The 23,609-nt window shown below is 30.4% G+C and overlaps 3 protein-coding genes across 5 annotated transcripts; 1 reads left to right on the plus strand and 2 right to left on the minus strand.

Annotated features, from left to right (window-relative positions):
- Window positions 1-7,883: 7,883 nt before the first annotated feature.
- On the plus strand, window positions 7,884-12,247 carry LOC100797421 (two-component response regulator ARR11). 3 transcript variants are annotated; one of them, XM_006591412.4, is made up of 5 exons: window positions 7,884-8,247; window positions 9,501-9,653; window positions 9,772-10,158; window positions 10,297-10,430; window positions 11,030-12,247. In XM_006591412.4, exons 1-5 carry the CDS (start codon window positions 8,121-8,123, stop codon window positions 12,041-12,043), a joined length of 1,815 nt encoding a protein of 604 aa, XP_006591475.1. In that variant the 5' UTR covers window positions 7,884-8,120; the 3' UTR covers window positions 12,044-12,247. The 3 variants fall into 3 exon arrangements, with proteins under 3 accessions (XP_006591475.1, XP_003537547.1, XP_040862884.1); XM_003537499.5 differs by having other exon boundaries at window positions 7,885-8,247; window positions 10,354-10,430; XM_041006950.1 differs by lacking the exon at window positions 7,884-8,247 and adding an exon at window positions 8,282-9,251.
- Window positions 12,248-12,967: 720 nt separating this feature from the next.
- Window positions 12,968-17,807, minus strand: LOC102668424 (protein WVD2-like 4). The gene is made up of 8 exons (XM_006591411.4): window positions 17,263-17,807; window positions 16,139-16,720; window positions 15,372-16,028; window positions 15,183-15,238; window positions 14,600-14,702; window positions 14,432-14,500; window positions 14,021-14,131; window positions 12,968-13,518 (listed from the first exon to the last, which is right to left on the minus strand). Exons 1-8 carry the CDS (start codon window positions 17,326-17,328, stop codon window positions 13,306-13,308), a joined length of 1,857 nt encoding a protein of 618 aa, XP_006591474.1. The 5' UTR covers window positions 17,329-17,807; the 3' UTR covers window positions 12,968-13,305.
- A 3,381-nt stretch (window positions 17,808-21,188) lies between these two features.
- LOC100811966 (putative heat shock protein) lies at window positions 21,189-22,481 on the minus strand. Its single transcript, NM_001317630.2, has 2 exons — window positions 22,205-22,481; window positions 21,189-21,844 (listed from the first exon to the last, which is right to left on the minus strand). Exons 1-2 carry the CDS (start codon window positions 22,404-22,406, stop codon window positions 21,339-21,341), a joined length of 708 nt encoding a protein of 235 aa, NP_001304559.2. The 5' UTR covers window positions 22,407-22,481; the 3' UTR covers window positions 21,189-21,338.
- Between the last annotated feature and the right edge of the window lie 1,128 nt (window positions 22,482-23,609).

Genomic DNA, 23,609 nt, shown 5'->3' on the forward strand with positions numbered 1-23,609 from the left:
TATATTTATAATGAAATATTTTAGAATTAAAGACTGACTACTTGACTAAAATTGATTAATGTGAAACTAAATGTAAGCGTTATATATAAATTTTATAAGAGTAATATAAGAATCAAGTGGAATTGACATAATATATTTAATGACATAATAATCAACCATAATGGTAAAAACATAAAAATTGACATAATATGAGAAATATATTTAATGAAAGAAAAATAGTCAATCATAATGGTAAAAACATAAAAATAATGTGAATAAGACACCGAAAATTGTATATTTAAATAGACTTTTTGTATTTATTTTCTTTTTCTGATGAATTTTTGTTTTTTTTTGTGTGCTCCTTTTTAAACTTTGAAGTAAGATTGACTTTTCATCAGAGGATATCAAAACAGTTTGTTTATTCGCTTTTCTCCTTGATGAACTTTCTAAGATTGAATAAACTTCATTTGATGATGAAGATGCATCTTTTGATTTAATGGATGCTTGTAGTTTTGAACTTTTACTTATGATAGATTTTTTTTCACATTTTTCTGTAATGGACTTTCTTTTTCTTTTGATGATGAAGATACGTTTTTTGACTTCTTGGATAGTTGTAACTTTGGACTTTGACTTGTAATAGTTTGTTTATTTGTCTGATTTTTAATGGACTTTATGATATTTGATAAACTTCTTCATGATAAAGATGCACCTTTTAACTTGTTGGATGCTTATAGCTTTGTACTTTGACTTATAACTAATTCTTCACCTAATCATCTGATGATATTTTTTGTGATGAAGTGGACCCCTTTTTTAATAAAAATATTATTTAGTGGATAAAACTATTAATATTTTGTACAAGAAGTAAAAATGAAAATAAATTATAAATATGGTTACCTGTTTAATTTCTTTGAGGAGAGGATCATGCTGAATGATATTTTTTGGGATAAAAATCCTTCTGACAGTATAGGTTTGAAATCCTTCCTTCAAGTTGTGAATTGTGAGTATGATTTCAAAAAATAAAAGTGTGTTTGTAAAGACTATACAATATTGGAGTATGTCAGCCTTATTTGCATTTTGGGTGTGAAGGAGTTCAAACGTTGTTATGTTTAGAATTTGTTGTGCATCTCGATAGAACATTGTGAATCTTGTTACACCAGTGTCATTAGAGACTTTCAATTATATCTTGAACCTAAAAAAGGTTTTAAAAATGCTAATATTTATTTAATTATGTTATAAAAAATAATTCATTATATACAAAATATTAAACCTTGTTGTTTGGTACTTGGATGGTTGTTTGCATTATCTACGAGTGTATTGATTTCCCTCTTTTGTAACTTTCTTTTGGCATTTCTCACATGCAACATAATTCCATCAAACATATCGTTGATCTCATTGATTATTGCATGAATTGTGAACACATTATCCTATTATTTTATATATGTTAAAACTAAGAAAAAATAAAGTATTATTGAATATTATGAATATGAAGGTCATGGTAAGTTAGCATATTTGTGATTCTCATACCCATTTCATGGACATTATATATTGCAAGGATCTTCTATTTTTGGACATTTTCCTGTCAAGATCAGTGTTGGCAGAACTTGGAGAAGATAGTTCTTTCATTTGTAGTTTCATTTTTTACTACAAAGTAGTTATTTAGAATAAAATTTATAATTTTTTAACTATATCAATCAAAGAATTAAAATAAATTAACGATTTTGTTCGTTGAATGTTACAAAATGTGTATAATAAAATAAAATAAAATAAAAGAATGAAGTTCATTTTATCCTATCTTAAACTTTACAAGATCAAGATTATCTAGGTTGATATAGATCCTTGTAATTGAAGTTGAGTTGATTGAATATTCATATGAAAAAAATTATTAGAATATAATTGTTAGTAAATTAAAATTATTATAGTAAATAAAATATATAAAAAATTATTGTAAGCAAAAAGTATGATATAGACTTAATTGAATTAAAATTATTTATTTATTAAATAAGTTGAATTGAAAATAATGCTTAAGATAGTAAAGAAACATCTCAAATAAATAAATATCAAATTAAATAAAAATAAAGGGATAGAAAATTATGGATCAATTTTTATTTAAATGTTATTTAAAGATTTGATTATATATATATATATATATATATATAACTTAATATAAAAATTAAATTTAGAAAAATAATTTCAATTTTCTTAGTGAAATGATATATGATAATCGCTTAATGTAAACATTAAGTACAATTTAACCACCTATTTATCTAGTTATCCATATTTTTTTAGCTGAATTATCTATATATAAAGAAAAGAAAAGAAACAACGTATTAACATATATAACGTGTAGAATATAAATTTTGTTAAGGATTTTAAATGTGTGAAAGTAATCAAACCTTTGAATTTTTTAACTATGATAGAAGTGATTACAACTATCTTTGAGCCTTCTTCTTGGATGTTGATTGCTTTTTTAAATTTAATGATATATAAAATGTAAAAGAAAATGATTATAGAATGTAATATAGAACATTGAAGAATGAGGATCGCGAATATGAAAAATATTTGGAGGTCACTAAGATTAAATTGAAATGTTTTGATATAGGTTTTGCTATGTTGTGAGTAACATGAAAGAAGAAATAAAGAAAAGAGAAGTAATAGACACAAAAGGAGAATGTTCTTCTTTTTCCAAATCATCATTGCTGATGTGACAACGTAATAATAAGGAGCTCAACTTTTATATATTATCTTTTGAATGTTCCTTTAAATGATTTGTATGCATCATTTGTTGAGATAATTCTTAAATTATATATGGTGTATAAGTTCTCCTATTGTAAAATATCATTGAATTTTGAAATTATATTCTCCCGTATCGCTACATGTAATAGAGCTTCCGGTCACAATATATTTAAAAGTGCAAATCATATTAAAATTAAAAATATTAAATAAATTTAATATATCAATATAAAATTTGTTTAAAGTAATTTAATGTGATTTTTTGTTTTACATTTTGTGATATGTAATATTGGAGATAGTAAATAAAATTAGATTTGTAATAGTTAAAGTTGATGTGAAATATATATTTTTACAGGTTAATGTGAAAAATAAATAAATTTCAACTTTGTTTAACCAACATATTTTTTTTATAGATTAGATTGAAAACTAATTTTAGATCATGAACTTTGTTGATGTGAAATATTTATTTTTATTTATATTTATAAAGCAAAAAATATATTAGAATTTAGAAATTATTAATATGAAAATTTTGAATGATATATAAAATGTAAAAGAAGATGGTTATATAATGTAATATAGAACATTGAAGAATGAGGGTCATGAACATGCGAAACATTTGGAGGTCAGTAAGATTAAATTGAGATGTTTTAATATAAGTTTTGTTATGTTGTGAGTAACATTGAAGAAAAAAAAAAGAAATGATAAACACAAAAGGAGAATGTTCTTCTTTCTCCAAATCATCAATTTTACTAACTTGGCGGCATAATAGTGAGGAGCTCGACTTTTATATATTATAAATAAATAAATAGATTACCTGTTATACCTGGTGTTAAATATTCTCCTACCACAATTATATTACCTATCATATCACTCACACATATTTACATATTCAGCTTAATAACCCTCAAAGTTGCATTAGAATTTTCAATATTCACCTTGTCAAGAAAATAATTAAATTGTGATTAGTCCAATGTCTTTGTAAATATATCATGCAGAGGTTGATTAGGTGTTGATGTTAGTTTTCGGTATTTTGTCTTAGATAAAATGACAAATTTACTTCAATATGTTTGATTCGTTCATGAAAAACAACATTTTTAGTTATATGGAATGTATTCTAACTATCATAAATTCATAACAAAGGTGCATGAGAGTGGAGTGTGCCACACCAAAGTTAAATAGTATTTCTTTCAACCACTTTAATTCACATATTGTTATTACCACGGATCTATATTTTGTTTTTGCTAATGATTAAAACAATATTTGTTGTTTCTTGGTCTTCTTAGAAATTGTAGAATTTCCTAAGAGCACGAAACACTTAGTGAATGATTTCCAAGTCAAAAGGCAACTTGCCCAACTTGAATCACACCATCCTTACAATTCCAAATCACAGTTTTAACGCAGCATAATGCATTGTCTTAGGTTTCTTTTCAAATAGTAGACTACTTGCAATGCAACTTCAATTCCTAATAATGTTCGTACTTTGGTTGTGGCATAAATTATGAAAGAGTGTGAACACAATAAATTCAGGTCAAGTAAAGGAAATATATACGAGACCACTTACCAAGTGATGATATCTTTTTGGATTATTAAGTAAACCACCATTAGCCAATGCCAATTGATGATTTTGCTTCAAATGAATGTTCGCAGATTTGGCTCCTAGCAACCCAACTTCATATATGATATTGAAGACATATTTATATATGTTGACAAAGAAAAATGTTAGAAGGATTCCTAGCAGCCTTAACACCTAAAAAATACTTCAACATTCCCATATCTTTCATGTGAAACTAGTCACTTAAATAAGCTTTAAATTGTTGAATGACACTGATTCTTTTTCAAGATTTATCAAATCATCAACACAAACAAGCACAACAATTTGCACACTTCCTTGTTGCAAGCTGAACAATGAATGGTCCAAATAAGATTATTTGAAAGCATACCTTTCAATGCAACAAATAAGTTGGACATTATTTTTCACCCATAAAGTGATTTATATACCATGCTTGGCTGCTAGTTGCTACACATTAAAAGCCTAGAGACATTTTCACGGACACCTTTTCTTAGGTCACCTTGAAGAAAAACAATGTTCACATGGAGTATATTGCAACTTTCAAACCTTTGTTGCAACCATAACTAAGTGCATAATGCACATTGTAAATCTTAATTCTTAACAACCAATTCAAATGTGTCTTGTATAAGCAACACCTTCAACTCTGTGGTTGCCGAAGATCACCAACCTAACCTTAACCCAGTCCATAATTCCATCTCAATGGTGTTTTATCCTATACACTCATTTACAATCAAGTCACTTCTTTCCAAGAAGTAAACACTTCACTCCTACGACTTCATGTTTTCAAGAGCTTGAATCTTATTTTGCATTAATTTTTTTTTCTATTCTATCTTTCTCTATTTTTTTTTTAATCTTCTTTCACTCAGTTTCTACTTAAATATTCTGTGGGTAAAGTGAATGTGTGAGGCGTTTAGCTTGATCAATTTGTTTTTTCTTATAGGTTATTGAACTCCACATATACTATGAGGGTGTAAACGAATGGTTGAAGTTATAGAATATATATATAACTCTTTATATGCCTTTTTTTTAATCGCTTAAACTTTTGTAATAATTTAAATGACATAATATTAACTTATTTAGAATTGAATTCTTATTTCTACGTATTTACTTACTAATTTAAGTGTATCTTTAAATTAAAGTTTACATATTTAAATTTGGTTAAATTTACGTTTGCAAAATGACTTTGTAAAAAAAGCCTAAATTTTGTTTCTCAAAAGCTGAATTTGCATATAAAATTTTACTCTGAAACGTATATTTAAACATGATTTCAAATCAATTTTACTTTCAAATAATATACTTTTGACCTTTTCACCCAAAAAATTGTGGTGAAAATAAACTAATAATCACTGTCAAATTTAAATTTCCTAACTCAACACTTCCATTTGGCATTTGGTTACTTTTGAAAGGGTTATTATTTACAGTATTAACCAAGCGTGGAAACACGCACCAATGGTACGGCGACAGAACCTTCAGGTATTTTTTTTATTTTTGACCTGACACTGATGTTTTGTCCCTCTGCCTTTGTGCTTTGTCTTTGTTCAATTCAATTACCTTTTTTGGGTCCATTAATATTGACACGTTGGAAAGCAACATGATGCCGGGGGAGGGTGGTACCGGCTACGTATAATTTTCTATCTATTTTGACTGATAAATATTTTTTATTTTTTATTAGTTCTTACTTTTATTTTTTTTTTACTTTTTTCATCCTTAATTAAGTACTAAAATAAATACAATTTTTTTAAAAAACTAAAATTAACAAAACAAATTAAAAATTGAAAACAAAAAAATCTAAAAAAAATTTAAAGATTTAAAACCACACCCAAATCTTATTCTTACCCTATAGTCTTAATCCATAGAAGAGATATAAAATTTACCTGATGCTTGAGAAGAAAGGCTTAAGAATAAAGGAAAAGAAAGAAAAAAGGTCTTAAATTCAAATTTTCTTATTTATATTTTGAATAAAATTAATAAATTAATATTTATCAATAAAAAAATATTTCATAGTGCATAACATAAGCACATTTGCCAAGGAGGGTAGTACTAGCTAGTCCAGTTCAATAGGGAAGGGAAGTTGGGTGTTGTTTGTTTCTCTGAAGTCTGGACCCAATTGGATTGAATTGATCATTCAGTGATTGGAATTGGAGATCCAAGTTCAGATGATATTGGGCAATGGGCATGTCTAAGTCTAACAATTTCTCTTCTCTCCACCAACTTTCCCATCATGTCTCTCAAATGCATTCCACGTGCATTTCCACCATAACTTTGTCAGTCATGAAATGAATTTTCACGTTGTCCATCTTACCTTTTTTTTCATTTCCATAAATAAATTAAGATTCCATCTTCAGTGAATTCTTAGCTGACAAAACAAAAAGAGGTGATTTTTTTTATATATATATTTCTTGTCCCCTTACTTTTTCTTCATAAATTTCCTTCTCATGCATTTTTCCAAAACAGAATCTGGTTTTCATTCTCTGTTTTCTTCCCACCCTATGCAAATTGCAAACCATAAATTTCCCACTAATAAAATGAACCGCAACCTCTCCTGCCTCATCATCGTCATAATAATATATTAATACATATTTTTATAACAAATTGCTATAATTCATTTTTTATCACATTGTTTAAAAATGGAGATCAAAACTAATATTTATTCAGCAAAAAAAAATCAAAACTAGTATTTCATAAGTATTGTTCTCTTAACTCATAAAGACATTTTTTAAAGATAAAATTATAAAACATATACGAGCTAAAGTGTATAACACTTTAGATAGATGATTTAAAATTAGGAGACTCATGCAAGTTAAAATAAACAATATCTCATATACAATAATCCTAAATAATTGAGCGGAATTGAGGTGCAAACATTAATAATAGAAAGAACAGGTAAACCACAAGGCTTTTTAGTCCTTTAGCCTCAATTGAAAAATTACTATTCTGATACACCAAAATAGCACTCTACATAGATAACAGTCCCACTAAAACCCTTTTTAAAAACAAAACGATAACACCATACAAGCCAAAGCATATAAAATATATACTTCAAATAAGCAAAAGTGCCACTTACTGGCTTTTAGAAATGCATCTGCACCGCAGCACTACACAACGCAGGTTCCAGAAGTATAGTAGAAAGTAGAAGCACTGTTTGTTTTCCCTAGGTTATCTCAGTATAATAGTACATAATAATAGCTTTTGCATATTTTGACAAGAAGCCTCACTCACTTTCCCTGGGATGCCTGAACAATCTTCCCACTCAGTTCAGTTCACTTTTATATTAATGTTTTTGGTGAAATGGTATTCCTACAAGTTTTGATTATATTTAAATTGATTATCAGATTAATATTTAATCTCAACATAATCACATTTAAAAGTTTATTATTATTCTCTAAAAGTGTATTCTGCATATATCAAATTCAAGTCATCATAAATTTAATATAGGTTGTCAATCGAGTTAGGTTATATATTTTCAATTTAAATTAAAGCCGCCCAACGTGTTTCGGCATTAAACTTAAAAAAAACTGCATCACTGTTCCTAGTTCCCATAATACTAATGTAATGCAATTCTATAACAAGTAGTATAGAACTGAATTGTTGTAGCTAGGTAGGACCAAACAAAACCAAAGGGATATATACTAACGTACGCCACAGGGACCGTTAGCTGTGCGGCGCCAATATTCGTTGGTGTTGGTGCTCTCTCTCTCTCTCTTCTGTGTCTTTCCTTTGATATTTTTTAACTCCTTAACTTATTATAACCCCCACAAACAAACTCAACCTTTTTTTGAACTCACTAACACAAGCACACTGATCCTAGCTTGGCCCTCTATTCTGTGTCTCTCTCGCAAAAATGGATAATGGTTGTTTCTCTTCCCCAAGACGTGATTTTCCTGCTGGTCTGAGAGTTCTAGTTGTGGATGATGATCCAACGTGGCTCAAGATCCTTGAGAAGATGCTCAAAAAGTGCAATTATGAAGGTTGGTATGTTTTAACTCATGAGTGGCTCCTTTTTTTCCACACACTGACACTTATGTTATGTGCTGATTAAGTTTCCAATATTAGCTAGTTTGATGTACTAAAGATCTATAAAAATTTCTTGTAAACTGTTACTATGCAGTCTAAGAGATCATGCGTCTCCAAGTTTTGGTTTTTTTTTTTTTTAAGCTTTAGTATGTGGTAGGTTGTGGTCATATTTGTCATGGGTCAGTTTCTAAGGAATGTGCTTCTTTTTTTAGGGAAAACAAATCCTTCTATTAGACTGATGACATTTAAAATTTTAAATAGCTAGTTAATGCTAAGTACTCACGTTTTTGCAGCATTTTTTTATAGCTATATTTTTAAAAAATAATTGGGTTCGTTTTAGCTATTACTAGTACTTGATAAATTGATATTTCAACTTTTTAAAGGAGGACCCTTTTCATGTTTCAAGAAGCAAAAACTTGAATTGCAGAGAAGTTCAGATTGCGAAGTTATTATTAGATGGGGCAGGTTATAATCAGATTATTAGTTCCGCTTCTATCTTCTGTGCTTCCACGTCTGTTAATAATAAAAAAATCTAGAGAGTAGCATAAAGAAGTTCCCTTGTCGAATTTGATTCTTCCTGGTCTAAATTTACTGTCTCTTGACCTTGTTTATTTATGGTATCTTAGGAACTAATATTCCATGTTGGAAATCCCACACTCATCCATTAATAACATGCACTAAACTCACTTAGATTGAGCATTTGTTCTCAGTAGATTGCAAAAAGTTGTTGTCATAAATGGAAGGTCCAGATTTTAGTGCTTATATAGTTATATATGATTCAGATAAGAAAACATCAATAGAAGCACAATCCAAATGAGTAATATTATGATTGCAATAAGATGCTATAATATATGAAGAGACATCTCTGAGGGTTAGTCTAAATGTCATAGGTAGCAGTAAGAGCTTATGTCTCAGGTTATGTGGTCTTTACATCATGCAACAGTGATCATGAACTTAGGTAATATGAGAGATATCAGTAACTGGAGACTTTTAAAACTTTTTGTTATGTCAACATCTTTACTGATTTTCAGTCCCCTATCTGTGCTTTTTTCTTTTTCCTCTATGATCTGTCTCTCTGTTCATATGAATGAGATTTCATACAAATAGAAAATTTTGGAAAGCAAGCACACATAACTTTTTATGTATTCTCTGCTATGATGGCTGATTTCTTAATGTTATTCTGACTCTTCTCTATCATTTGCATCAGTGACTACATGTTGTTTAGCAAGGCATGCTCTAAGCTTGCTTCGTGAAAGGAAGGATGGATATGATATAGTGATCAGCGATGTAAACATGCCCGACATGGATGGTTTTAAACTTCTTGAGCATGTTGGGCTTGAGATGGATCTTCCTGTCATTAGTCAGTTCTCTATTAATAATATATTCAAGTTTTTAGTTATATGATATCATTGTAATCCTTTGATCGCATTGATTGAAACTCCAAGCTCTGACAAGTCACACTTTACAATGCTGTTCAGTGATGTCTGTGGATGGGGAAACAAGCAGGGTGATGAAAGGTGTTCAACATGGAGCCTGTGATTATCTCCTTAAGCCTATAAGGATGAAAGAACTGAGAAACATATGGCAGCATGTCTTAAGAAAAAGGATACATGAGGCCAAAGAATTTGAAAGTTTTGAGAGTTTTGAGAGCATTCACTTGATGAGAAATGGATCAGAGCTATCAGATGATGGGAACCTGTTTGCGGTAGAAGATGTTACCTCAACAAAGAAAAGAAAAGATGCAGATAACAAACACGATGACAAAGAATGTTTGGATCCATCATCCACCAAGAAAGCTAGAGTAGTCTGGTCTGTGGATCTTCATCAGAAGTTTGTTAAAGCGGTGAATCAGATTGGATTTGATAGTAAGTTTCTTTTCAAAGTTCTGCATAAAGTGTTATTTGCAATCATCACTGTGACTTCTATAAAGCTTGTTGTTATGATTAACATTTCATCGATGAATTAAATTGTGACTGTCAGGCATTATCTTTTGTTGCATGCAGACATCTTATATCTTTCACGCACACAAAAAATTGTAACAAATCATATTTGTTTGGCAGAAGTGGGGCCGAAGAAAATACTAGATCTGATGAATGTCCCATGGCTGACTAGAGAGAACGTTGCTAGCCACTTGCAGGTGATGCTATAATTTCACACCTGAATGTTATCTTTCATTCAAATGAGCATCTAGTTTTTAATATTTTTTACTGTATGCATGATTACATCTCATTTATATCCCCGTTTGGTAGACTTAGAATCACAACAAAGCTTCACTTTAATACAATAGGGTGTAAGTGGTAACCTCCAAACCATTGGTCCTGTACAAATGTTTCTCAGAAACATTACAACTTACACGTTACTCAGCATGTCCATCTCTATCTAATGTAGGTTTTCTTACTCAAACTTGCCCTCCAAGAAGATGCAGATCCTCTCATAAATTCAATAAAGAAAATAATAGGATAGAAAAGGGACATAACTTATATACAATTCCTCATGTGCTGTTTGTACTATTTTCTAATCAGAATTGAAGTTTCATCTTGATAATTTGCACAATCCTTTAATGCAAACCTTAATTACTCAGATTACTAAGATGAAACTGCAATTCTAATTAGATTAAAAAACCTATAGAACTGTATATAAGTTTTTTCCATAGAAAAAAAATGTATGTTTCTATAATGTTTTGTAAGTTTGAAGTTTGAAACTAAGGTTCTTAATAAGAAATATTGTGTTATGCAGAAATACAGGCTTTATTTGAGTAGGATTCAGAAAGAAAACGATCAGAGATCTTCCTCAAGTGGATTGAAGCATTCAGATTTTCCTTTAAAAGATATGAGAAGTTTTGGTTTTCAGAACTCAGTAAACAACCAGCAACAAAACGATGTTGCCATTGACAGCTACAATCATTCGGATGGATCATTACAACTTCAGAATGTGGAAACTAAAAGTCACGAAGCGGATCCCAAGGGAATTGTTTCACAGTCCACCATAGCGAAAAAAGGAAGGATTTTGACTGGTAACATTGCTGACACAAATATGAGAGAGAGTTTAAGGGTTGGCCTTAATCAAACTTTTGCCCCTCTGGAGTCAGAAGAAAACCATGCAGTATTTGATTGTTCCATGCCAACACCATACACTTGGACTGAAGTTCCACACATGCAACTCAAAGAAGAACACAAGTCAATTGTTCATTTAGAAGATAGCTTCAATCAGTTGCCATTACATGGTAAGCAGCAGCAACACATCCAAGTGGATCAATCACAATCAGTTGCTTCAATTAGTTCCGCTCCCTTGATAACGGAGGAAGAGGTTGCTGCTTGTAAAGAGCCAAAACCTTTGTTTGCAGATTACAAGAATGATTATGCCAATTCTGTGAGTTCAATAGGGAATGCAGTTGGCACCTTTCCTATTCAACCAGGAAGTCTTATTATGAATGGTCAATCTTCAGAACCCATTTCCACCACAAATTCTGGATTGAAAACACAGGGATATAATAATCTCAGTAGCATTTCTGATCTGGAAATTTACCAAAGCAACCTTCTTTTGGGAGGTGAGGTAGCTTCTGCACCATCATTGGATGAGGACTTGCATTTCTATTGGCTACAAGGTGAATGCTATAATAATATGAACTTCAGTCTGCAGAATATAGGAATGTCTGAATATTATGATCCAGGACTTATTTCAGAAGCTCCAACACACTTATATGATTCAGCTGATTACTCAGTTATAGATCAAGGTCTATTCATAGCATGATCTGCTTTGCCTTTCCTGCATCTTCAACAAAAATCAAAATTTACTCATGAAAGGACAATTTAGTGTTTCTTGTAGCTAACTACATCTTTATTGGAGAATTTCAACCTCAAGGGTTGGGGTATTCTTTTTTCCAATCATCGAGGATTTAGATATATATTGCAGTATGTATAAAAATGGGTGCTGACAAGTATTGAGCTTACTTAATAAGCTTGTTTCCTTCTTATTTATTCTTGCTTAAAGTAAAAAAGATAAAAGTGCTACTAACTCGCATTATTTGGCAAACTGTTTTTCAACATATTATATTATTGAATGAACTTCGTTTGAGTTTTTACTGAAATAAAATGGACTCAAATAATTTGGTAAGACTCGCATAAAAAAAATTACCAACAATAATGTAATGAAAAGAACGTGTAAACAAGATTTTATTTTTTTTAAAAGAAATGGGTGACGCAGGAATAGTCTAATTGCATATTATAGTGTAAAGTGTAAATAATAGATTGCCTCTAGCCAAACACATGTAAACGAAGTCTTGCCTCAAGGGAACTTGCGTATATTTAATTATGTACATTTTTACATGATAATCATATGGTACTAGCTGAAAATTAGGAGCCGTGCGCATAGTTCACGGGAACAAACTTTGAAGTGATTGATTGGAAGAGTAGTTTTAGAAGGCAAGCAATGAGCAGAAAAAGTTAAATAGAGAAGCTTAAAGAGATTTTCTCAACAGTAATAAGGGTACTAAATGCTCTAAGTGTAAATCATTATTGTCTTAAATTTACAAGAATAAACATTGAACTCCTCTTTCCCTTTAGGTAGGAAGTACTACCTTTTGGTCTATGGGGGACAAAAAGAAAAAAGGGAACGCAGCACATCCATGAACCGCACTCTTTTATGTACGGGTAAAATTCTTAAAACACACTCACAGAAAAAAAATATATTCATGTCCTCAACGCTTAATATTTGAATGGTGCGTAACAAAGTGGCGAATCAAAGTTGAATGCAACTAAAGGTAATACAAGTCCTATTTACCTTTACGTATATAGCCTAAACCTATTTTTTTACAAACTTAGGTTTCAACATATATGCTAATGCTCCTAGGTCAAAACTTATTGAGTCCTAGATATAACTAACAAAAGACTACAAAATTATCCTTCTAAATGTGAACACATCGGGGTATTTTAGGCTGTCTAAACACTAGTGTTTTCAGTCTCTTTGACAGCTTTTTTCTTCAGATCACATGCTCAGTCAGATGCTCCTTGTTCTCATTGCTGAATATTTGGTGAAGCATTTTCTCTTGTATTATTTGATAATAAAGTTACTGATTGCCGTGTTGTTCGGTTATTTTTTTCTGTAGTACGCTTGGAGGTGCTGATAGGAGGCTTCCATGAATTTCCTAAGCTTTTGTCCTGGACTGTGCTAGAACTAGAACTTGCTTTCCTCCCAAGTTTTGGTGACCGGGGCAGCGTAAGCGAGATCTGGAAAAGAATAAATAAATAAAATTAAAAGGTCAAAACAGAAGATAATGCAAGTACAATATTATAAATCACAAGTTGAAAGCATCACCCAGAATCAAAGAAAATGCAAGTACAATATTATAAATCACAAGTTGAAAGCATCACCCAAAATCAAAGAAAATGCAAGTACAATATTATAAATCACAAGTTGAAAGCATCTCCAGGTAGGAATGAACCAACAGAGATTAATGGTTGACAGATTATGTGGAACTGTGATGGTCATTGGTCATAAAGCCTTTGTAAAGTGAACAGAATTGATTGACAAGCAACATCCTTTAGAATATAAAAAAAAAAAAGCCACAAACAAGGACTTATAGCTAATCCGGCACAGAAGCATCAAGATGATTCAACAAAAGGGCATCATTTAATCAAAGGTTCAACAAAATTTATGGTTGCTGTTGCTGTTAAATAGCATTTAGTCAATGGAGTTATTTTCAACATCAGATGTAATAAGTAAATATACCTTTCTAGTCTGATTGCTTGGAGATTGTGATTCACCAGGCTTGTCTTCATTAAGTTTGGATATAGAGCCACTGCTCTGCTGCAGCTTCTTGTGATCATGCTCTGTTTTACCCTGCATCAACATCAAATTAAAGATGTTGAATCGCCTTTTTATTAAGCAATAAAGAGCAGTTGAAAATGAATTATGAAGCTATGTCTTGACTCTTGACTAACTCCTTTATTCCTAAATTGTAGTGCCACAGGGCCATCAGCACAAAAGAAAAAAGAAACATACATTTAAGAATTACTTGCTTATATATCAGATCAAATTCCAGCTTTATAACATTTTTCTATCAGTTATTGGCACCAATAGTTTTGCCTAGAGAAAAGGTAAATCATGTACCAGCAGAACCGTTATTATAAAATTATTCACCTTGAGAGTCCTTTGCAACTTAACTTTCTCTTCTTCCTTGGATTTAGTTTCATCCATCCTCTGCAAGAACTGAAATACAGAAAAGAAAAAAAAAAGGGAAAGCCAGTAAGACCTATAGTTCTACCATAAATTGCACGGCTAATTTAAGGGGCAAGGAAAAGAACTTGCCTCTTTGCGTTTAACTGCTCTTTCCTCACTTCTGAATCTAAAAGGTGCAGATATGGTAGCTGATTGGGGGTTGCTTTTGGTGGGGCTTGAAGATTTCAGGCAGCTGTTCCCACATTTATGCAACAACAACAAAAAAGTATAAATGAGACCTCGCATATTTTTATGGATGTTTGAACTTTTTATTCTGAATTTCAAAAAGTGAAAGCATGCTTGTTAGCAAAAGTTTGTAGCTCTTAATGGAGCAGCAAACAGAGATTCATTAAATTTAGCAACCCACAAAAGTGTACATTAAAGATACAGACTTATTAAGTGGTCTTTCAGTCCTGGCATACACAAATTTGATTATGTCAGTGAAATTTTCTAATGATGCACACAGCTGAAGCCATAGCTCACAAGGAAGATATTTAAACACACATAACTTTAAAAAAAGAAGGCTCAGAAGGCAACATACATAACTAACAAGGAAGATATTTAAACACACATAACTTTAAAAAAAGAAGGCTCAGAAGGCAACATACATAACTAACAAGGAAGATATTTAAACACACAACTTTAAAAAAAGGAGGCTCAGAAGGCAACATACCTTCTATCCCGAGAAGGGGGATTAGCTGAAGCTTGATTTAGCAAACCATGAGATACCTAAAGAAGGGGGAAAAATCTTTAGCAACCAGCATAATTTACTAGCAAGTGTACCATTTCAAATGTTTTTAATTTCTCCAGAAAAACCACTGATGTAAATGTAGGTACAAAAAAAAAGTGGATATGTTAATACCTTTGTCGATGTCCGCAACGCCCCTGGATTATTTTTTGGAATGTTGGAATGATTTTTTTTAATTCTGTTCTGTTCCAACACTGAAGCTGTTTTACTTGTTTCACCTGCACCAGAAGGCAGATTGATTGACATGTGGAGTGACCTTTTAGTTGGTCCCTTCTCCACTGAGTCTCCAACAGACTTCAAACTTTTTGCAGCAAAGTTTATTCCATTTCTGGGTTTAGTAACTACAGTAGCTGTTTTGCTTGTGATACCGGCACCAGATGGGAGATTGATTGACATGTAAAGTGATGGTGCAGTTATTCTTTTCTTCTCAACCAACCCTCCAACAGACTTCTTACTTGTTGAAAAATTGTTTAAGCCATTTCTGGACTGTGAAGCTGCAGCAGTTCTTTTGCGTGTTTCACCGGTACCAGATGGAAGATTGATTGACATGTGGACTGACTGTGCAGTTAGTCTCTTCTTCTCAACTAAGCCTCCAACAGACTTCTTACCCATCGGACCACTGTTTATTCCACTTCTGGGTGGCACAGCAGCCTTCCTTTCATCAAAAGAACGAGAATGATTGGCAACCCCAGTTTTGGTTGATAATTTTGGAGAAGAGTTTACTTCTCTTCCCTTGACAGGCAAAGCCAAAACTTCCTGATCAACAGGAACCTGCAGCATCAGTATGATAAATGTGAAGAGTTGCCAAAATTATAAATTTACTCATCAGAAGAAACAAAAGGAAATCACATAAAAACAAAGAAGAGAAAGCATAGATTTACATGATCTAGTGTCATCTCTTCTGCAGGGACAGCAATATCTGTATTGTCCTCAACAAGATAAAGCTGGTTAGAATTAGAATTATCAACAAATCTGCAACTTTCCACATTAAGATCCGTAGCAGTGTGATGACGCGGCACATCCTCTGCTCCTTCCACATTAGAAATGTCCAAATCACTTTGTCGGGCATCACATTTATGTTGGTCTCTATCAGCACATTCAACAACTTGGTAATTAACAGTTTCATTATCCGGCTGTTCATTGGCGGCCACAGTGTTTTCCACATTTGAACTTGTCTCAGAGGATGAATCGGCACAGTTTCCTTCATGAACTTGTGCCTCAAAAGTTCCATTAGCCTGAGCGTTTGCTTCTTGGATCACAGCAGCTGCTCGCTCTGCAGCCTTTCTTTTGTAATGAGCCTCAAAGTAGGCTTTCTTAGCGGCAACAGAACCCGGCTTGGAATATTTCTCGGCTTCTTCTACGTAGCGATTGTGTGAAAATGTTGACCATTTCTCCCAATCCAGGCTCTCTGTCATAAACCTCCCAAACGAGATAGATTCTCCAAGCGCAAGAATGGGGTTACCCTGGAATCACAAAGAAAATAAAAAATAAATAAATACCAATATATATAACAAGTCACCACACCACAGACTCAACACTGCAGAAGAAACTGCAAAATCGTAATATTGATATAAATCTTAAATTAAAAATGTATATATATATATATCCATAACAGAACAATAGCATTGATGAATTTACCAGTGACATCGAAACCCATGCGTGGTTGCTTTCCTCGACAAAAACAACGTGAGATTGAATTATAGAAATTTTCAAAACTTTGGCAAATGAATCCATAAAATGAAGGCGGCGAGAAGTTCTACAGTTCAGTGCATGGTATAATTATACCAACGCTTTTAACTGAATAGTTAAGTTGCAGAAGGAAACGCAATTCTAAAAAAATCTAAAATCGAAACAAAATGCAGTTACAGACACTACAACCTCCCTCTCATTCTCTCAACAACCAAAAACCAAACATAGCATAACACCAATTCTCAGTAACCAACGCAACAAAAAAAAAACATAAAAAGTTGAGATTACGAAACCAAAAAAAAAAAAAAAAACTCACCTCGTAACAAGTAGTTTCTGCGGGAGAGGAGAAGGATCGAACAAGACACGCCGATGATTCAGCCATAACGCAACGCAAAACCCTTACTCAACAAACAAACAAACAAACAATTTTGGCCTCTTTTTTTTCTCTCTCACTACAACCACATTCAGAAGAGTGAATCTAAAAACTCTGGTGCTTGAGAAATTAATGTGAATCACAAATTAAACGGTCCAATAAATATAATTCCCAATACACAAAATCTCAATGGCATATGGAGAAAAGAAAAAATGGAACCGCTTTATTTTTATATCGGTTTGAGTAACGTTGAGGTTTTTAAATTTTAGTTTGGTATTTATACTACTGACTCACTAGGCTCCTTGGTTGGGGTATGAATTGGACACGACCTGGATTCTGGCCCTAATATGAATCTTCGTGTCATAAGGACACTTTTTTTTTTAATTTTATTTTACGGATTTGGCCCACAATGTTGAATTTATTTTGTGCTAATCCTCTTTTCCCTAACGTCTAGTTTTCCTAATCTTTTTCTTTTTCTTTTATTTTTCATTTTTGGCCGTTAGATTTTTTTCCTGTTGCATTGACATTCCATTTTTTCAACTAAAAAAAATTATTCCATTTTTTTCAAATATTACTCCTTTCATTCTTATTTATAAAATAAAAATTTAAAATTATTGTATTTTTTTATAAGACTCAATTTATAATATTTATTATATTAATTATTTTTATATTAAAAATATTCCTAATTTAAATAAAAGATAAAATGTATTGACAAGCAACTAGAAAAGATAGAAGTATTAATTACAAAGATAATCTTAAAAAATATTATAAATTTAAAAGAAATATTATTATTATCAACTAAATTAATTATTTTTTTTTTAATTTTGATGAATTACATAATTGAGTCTTATGTATAAAAAATGAAAAAAATTATTTGTGATGAACTTTACTAATAAATGTGGGTTTTGGTCAATAATGAGAAGTTGAGGGTTGGTAACATTATATTTGCTAATGGAGATTTGCTTAGATACTTTTGTATTATTGGTTAAAATTATAAATGAGACTCCTTAAATATTAAATGCATTTCACAAATTTTGTCAGTTTTTAATTATTAATAAAAATATGTTGTTAACATGTTTCAATACTGGTCAAAGATTATTTTGTAAATAGTAGTTTAATAGGATTGCAGTAAGAGATTATACTATTAATCAATTATTTTTAATAAATAAACTTGTTATAAATGATAATTAGTGATGAAATAACATTATAATGTTTTTTTACATTATTAGTAGATATGTTATTTGTTTATTGTGTATTGACTAAACAAACACAACTTTATTCACGGTCCAAACAATAATTAGCTTCCTACAAAAAGAATTCATAAGATCATATTAAATAATATTTTTTATGGTTAATTTAGTAGGATTGTTATTTTTTATTTTTTTACCAAAGTAGGACTGTTATTATAGTTTGAATTTGGACCAAGGAAATATAAGCGGAGGTAGATCTAAATCAAGTATAGATAAATAATAATCTCCAACGGCCATTTCTGCAATTATGGTTGTTACATCCAGGCCAGCCCAACAACGTGCCGGCGGCTTTTTTACCCAAAAGGGTATTTTTTTTTCTTTTTTTTCATATGAGTTGTTTTTAAATTATTTATCAAAAGAAATAAATCGTACTAAGTATTATGATTTTTATTTTTTTTTAAACTGAAGTCATAATTTTTTTAAAAAAAGTTGTAATCTTTTTTTAAAAAAGAAAACTAGAGTCGTAAAATTATTTATGATTTTAATGTAATTATTTTATTTTACGAATTTGAAAAGTTTTTTTTTTTTGTATTGTAACTTCAAAGTCATAATATTTTTTTTAATTTGGACAGCTAGGATTGGTGCATGGAGAGGAATGGACTGTCATGGAGGCTAGTAAAGTCGTGAGCCTCTCCATGACTTGACTATTTACTTTTTTTTCAAATTTTATAATATTACATATTAGAATATTGCAACTCTTATTATTATTTTAGGGTTTAATGTGTTAATAAGTTATAACATATTAAATAAAATATTATCTAAATTTTAAATAAATAAAAATATTTAAATAAAATAATATTTAAAAAATAATATATTTTAAATAATAAAACACTAGAAAAATATATAACATATTAAATAAAATTAATAACAAGTAAAATTAAAATTATTTATTTAATAATTAAATTAATAAATTTGTTTACGATTTAAAAAAAATAAAGCAAAATAAAATAAAAAAATTGTGAAAAAAATTCATAATAATTAAAATTAATTTTTTTAAAAAGCAAAACTGATTAGTACTTTTGATTTGTTATGTATCACAAATATACAATTTTAGTTTTTCATATTTTAATTGTATCAATTGAGTCTTTCATATACTTAAATTCAATTTTAGTGTCTCTTTTCCCTATACTAATATTATTCTTGTTAATATATATATATATATATATATATATATATATATATATATATCACTGCATTTGTGATATTTAAAGAAATTGATTGACACCGTTGAATCAATTAAACCAAAAAATAATTATCATAATGAATCACTCAGAAATTTTTTATCACAATCAGCTTTTGATTATGCAAATATCTTTTTTTTTATTTTGACTTTTTAAAATTAATCACTCTAATAATCTCATTACCTTGCCGCTTTATGTGTTGACTTATGTTGAAAATCAATTAACTTTGACATAATAAAGATGGTGTGTCTATTAGAGTAATTTGAGATAATAATCTCATTACCTTGCCGCTTTATGTGTTGGTTGAACTTTACAGTTAGGTTTAGTTACAAATTTAATGTAATTTGATTTATGTTTGAAGTAACGAAAAAGTAAGAGAAAAACGAGTTTTTAAGTAAATTCTTTGAGTGAAAATCACGTTCAGCTAATCCCAAAAAATGATTTGTCCAAAAAAAAAATAAGTGTAATTTTTTTTAAGAAATAAATCTCAGTTTATATGTTAAAACAATAAATCAAACACACCCTTATCATGATGTCTTATACATGATATATTTTTATATTCTTGTCAAATTCATTAATTAAATAATTCCCACCGTCTGACTGAAAAAAAAACATTTTGTATGACAATATAATCGAATAAAAAAATGAAAAGCAAATAATTGCTTTCTTAAACAACTAATTATTTTATTAATTACTCTCTAATATCATATTTTTTTATTTCATATCACTATAATTAGGATCTTAAACTCTTCAGTCCTACACCAATAAATTTTCATAAGCTTTGATTTTTTTTATTGATTATGAGATTATTCTTTAAGGATAAAATTCAGATTCTTCTCTTACAAACACAAAGTATTGTGAATCGAGTGTTCAATATCATATAAACTAAAAAAGTTAATAATTTCAATTCAAGTGAGAGCGAAACTCTCTTCGTAATTATCACAGTTCAGTTCTTTTTCAAATTGCAAGAGCATACGATTAAACCAGATTATGAAATAGTTAGGCAGTGTCACAACTAACAATTGAGTTATCCCATGCTGCAAGTGCAATCTACATAATTTCTTTGAGTAGCACGTCATAATAATTTAGGTTGTTCATTCGTATTAGTCTTGATTGACTGATCATAACAATAAATACACATTTGATTTTTTTTTCCCTAAAATTTTGCCATTCATTGTTACCCAGCGCAAGTTTTAAAATTTGTGGTTGACTTCACTCAACATAAAATCTAATTTTAGTTTATGACTGAAAATTATCCCTTACTTACACCATTTTAATCATAACATTATTCATTGCAGGGTCTTTAGCAGAGCAAAGATAAGTAACAAGTATTAAAAAAAAAATATCTACACATATTTTCTATTTATTTAGAGGAAAGTTGTCTATCAAACTAATAAAAGACCAATAATTAGGTCTAAGAGAAGAGGTTAGTCTTTCATAAAGTGATAAATTAATGTTTAAATCTCTGTTAAAAAAGATGTTTATATTTAATATCTGATCATACCTCTAACAGGATTGTCTCCAAAGGAAGAGACATGTGGAAAATCCAAAACAAAAAAACTAAGAAAAGACCTCAAAACAAAATGAATCATTGAACTTGGATATCAAGGATGTTGGAGTAGCTGGTAGCCTTGGGTATGGTTATGTAAAGCATACCATCCTTAACCTCTGCCTTAATATTCTCAAACTGCACATTATCAGGCAAAGCAATCCTACTGCTATACCTACCATAACTCTTAGCAGACCATTCCTCCTCTTCTTGCTGCTTTTCTTGTTGTAATTCCACAATCTCATTCTCTTGCTTCTTCTTTTGTGCCTTCTCAGCCTTGACCACAAGCATCTTCTCCTCCACCCACACCTTCACATCCTCCTTGTTCATCCCAGGCATATCAAACCTCATCTTGTATTCACTCTCACACTCTTTAATTTCCCATGGTGCCCTTCCCCTTCTTCGATACCCTCCCACTCCCTCACTTGGAAGGGGTGATGAAGGCCACTCAAGTGTGCTAAATGCAAAAGGGTCCTCCATCATTCTCTCCATCGTCTCCATCATCTCTTGCACTGTCCTTGCCGTAGGAAATCGATCCCACAACCCTGCGTTTATTCAATTCCCCATGTTAACTGAATTAATACACAGTATATAGTCATATATTTAGTGCTAACTAGAAAATTAAGAAGAAGAATAATTAAGTTTGCACTTAGTCAATAACATAGCATATACAAATCCACAGAGTGCCAGAAATTAATATATCGTTTAGAACAATTTCAACTTATACGTGGACATAGGACTATTATATGATTCAAGGTCGATCCAAAGGTGAACAAGATCTAAAACAAATTTTTAGCTGAAACATAATTGAGTTTTATTAATTTTACTTGTAAGTTGAATAGCTCAATTAGAATTTAATGTATATAATAATTTATGTGAAAGAGTGATTGAGCTTAATTAATTACCTACGGGTGGGGTAGGAGCAACTTTGTTTTTGGGGAGGGGCTGGTGGTGCTTGTTGTGTTTAGGCACATGGACATGTTCTAGCTTTTCTCTTGCATCACCCATCATGACCTTCATGGGCTTCACCTGGGTTGGTCTCGAGGGACGAACATACCTCGATGTGGGAAGGTTAAGAGCCAGATTAGTGGATAAAGTATGTGCCATTTGTGTGTAGTGATGTTGTTTCTAGCTAGTGAGACCACAAACAGAATAAATTATTAAGGTTGTCAATGTTTAGATGAAGTGGGAGTGGTGTGAAATGAAATATATAGAAATTTGGACAACGAGAGATAGAGAATTCTGGAAAGCTCGACATCATCGGCAGCATAAAGTGGGGTCATGGGTTAACATTGAGATTCCAATTTGAAGCATTATTTTGCTTTCCAGAATTTTCCGGAACCAGACATTCTTATAGCAGATCCTTTCCACCTTTTGATCTTGTTAGATAAGCTTTTGACCACGTTTTATATGAGAGGCGTTCCATATCCAATCTTCACTACAAATCTACTATACACACTCGGTAATACCATGTCTGATTTTGATTTGTACATTAGAATGAAGCTCCTCAAAGTGAGGAGCATTTTACCTTAAATAGAAAAATAAAAATCCGAATATTTGGTGAGAAAATTAAGGGACTAGATTTTAATATTAATGGTTGTTTTTAAGAGAAAAATAAGAAACAATGGTTATAATTATTAATATAAAAATGAACTAATGATAAAAATTTATGGATTTGTTGAGAGTTTTTATTTCTTTTTTAAAGTGAATCACTCAATTTAAGTCTTTTTAAGATAAATTTCACCACAAACACATATAGAAAAAAATGAAAAAAATTATAAATTAAAACTAACTTATGTAGAAGTTAACATTAACGAGATACTAAATAATTTTAGCTTTTCTAAAAAGTTAATTTTCACTCATACATAAACTTATTAAAATATATATACATAATTTTCACTCATATATATATATATATATATATATATATATATATATATATATATATATATATATATATATATTTCCGTCTTGTCTTTTTCTCTTATTAAGTTTTTATGTATAAACTTATTAAAATTGGGCTAATTTATTATACAATAGTAATGATTTTTTAAAATTTCAAGCAATTTTATAAAAAAAATAATTTTTTAGAATAAAAAAATTAAGTTTACATTACTATAATAAAATAACGTTTTTCATTTTTTTTTCTTTAAATAATTGAAGTATAAAAATTAATATAAAATATAACCTACCTCCTTAAACTTTATCTCATTCGTTTAAATACTTAAATTTTGAAAACGTGCAGTAATGCAGTGCCACATAAGATTTATCCATAATGGTTTCCACCTCATAATGAGGTGTTTCAATTTA

Source organism: Glycine max, chromosome 11, assembly GCF_000004515.6.
Source record: "Glycine max cultivar Williams 82 chromosome 11, Glycine_max_v4.0, whole genome shotgun sequence".
In the NCBI taxonomy this organism is placed as follows: Eukaryota; Viridiplantae; Streptophyta; class Magnoliopsida; order Fabales; family Fabaceae; genus Glycine; species Glycine max.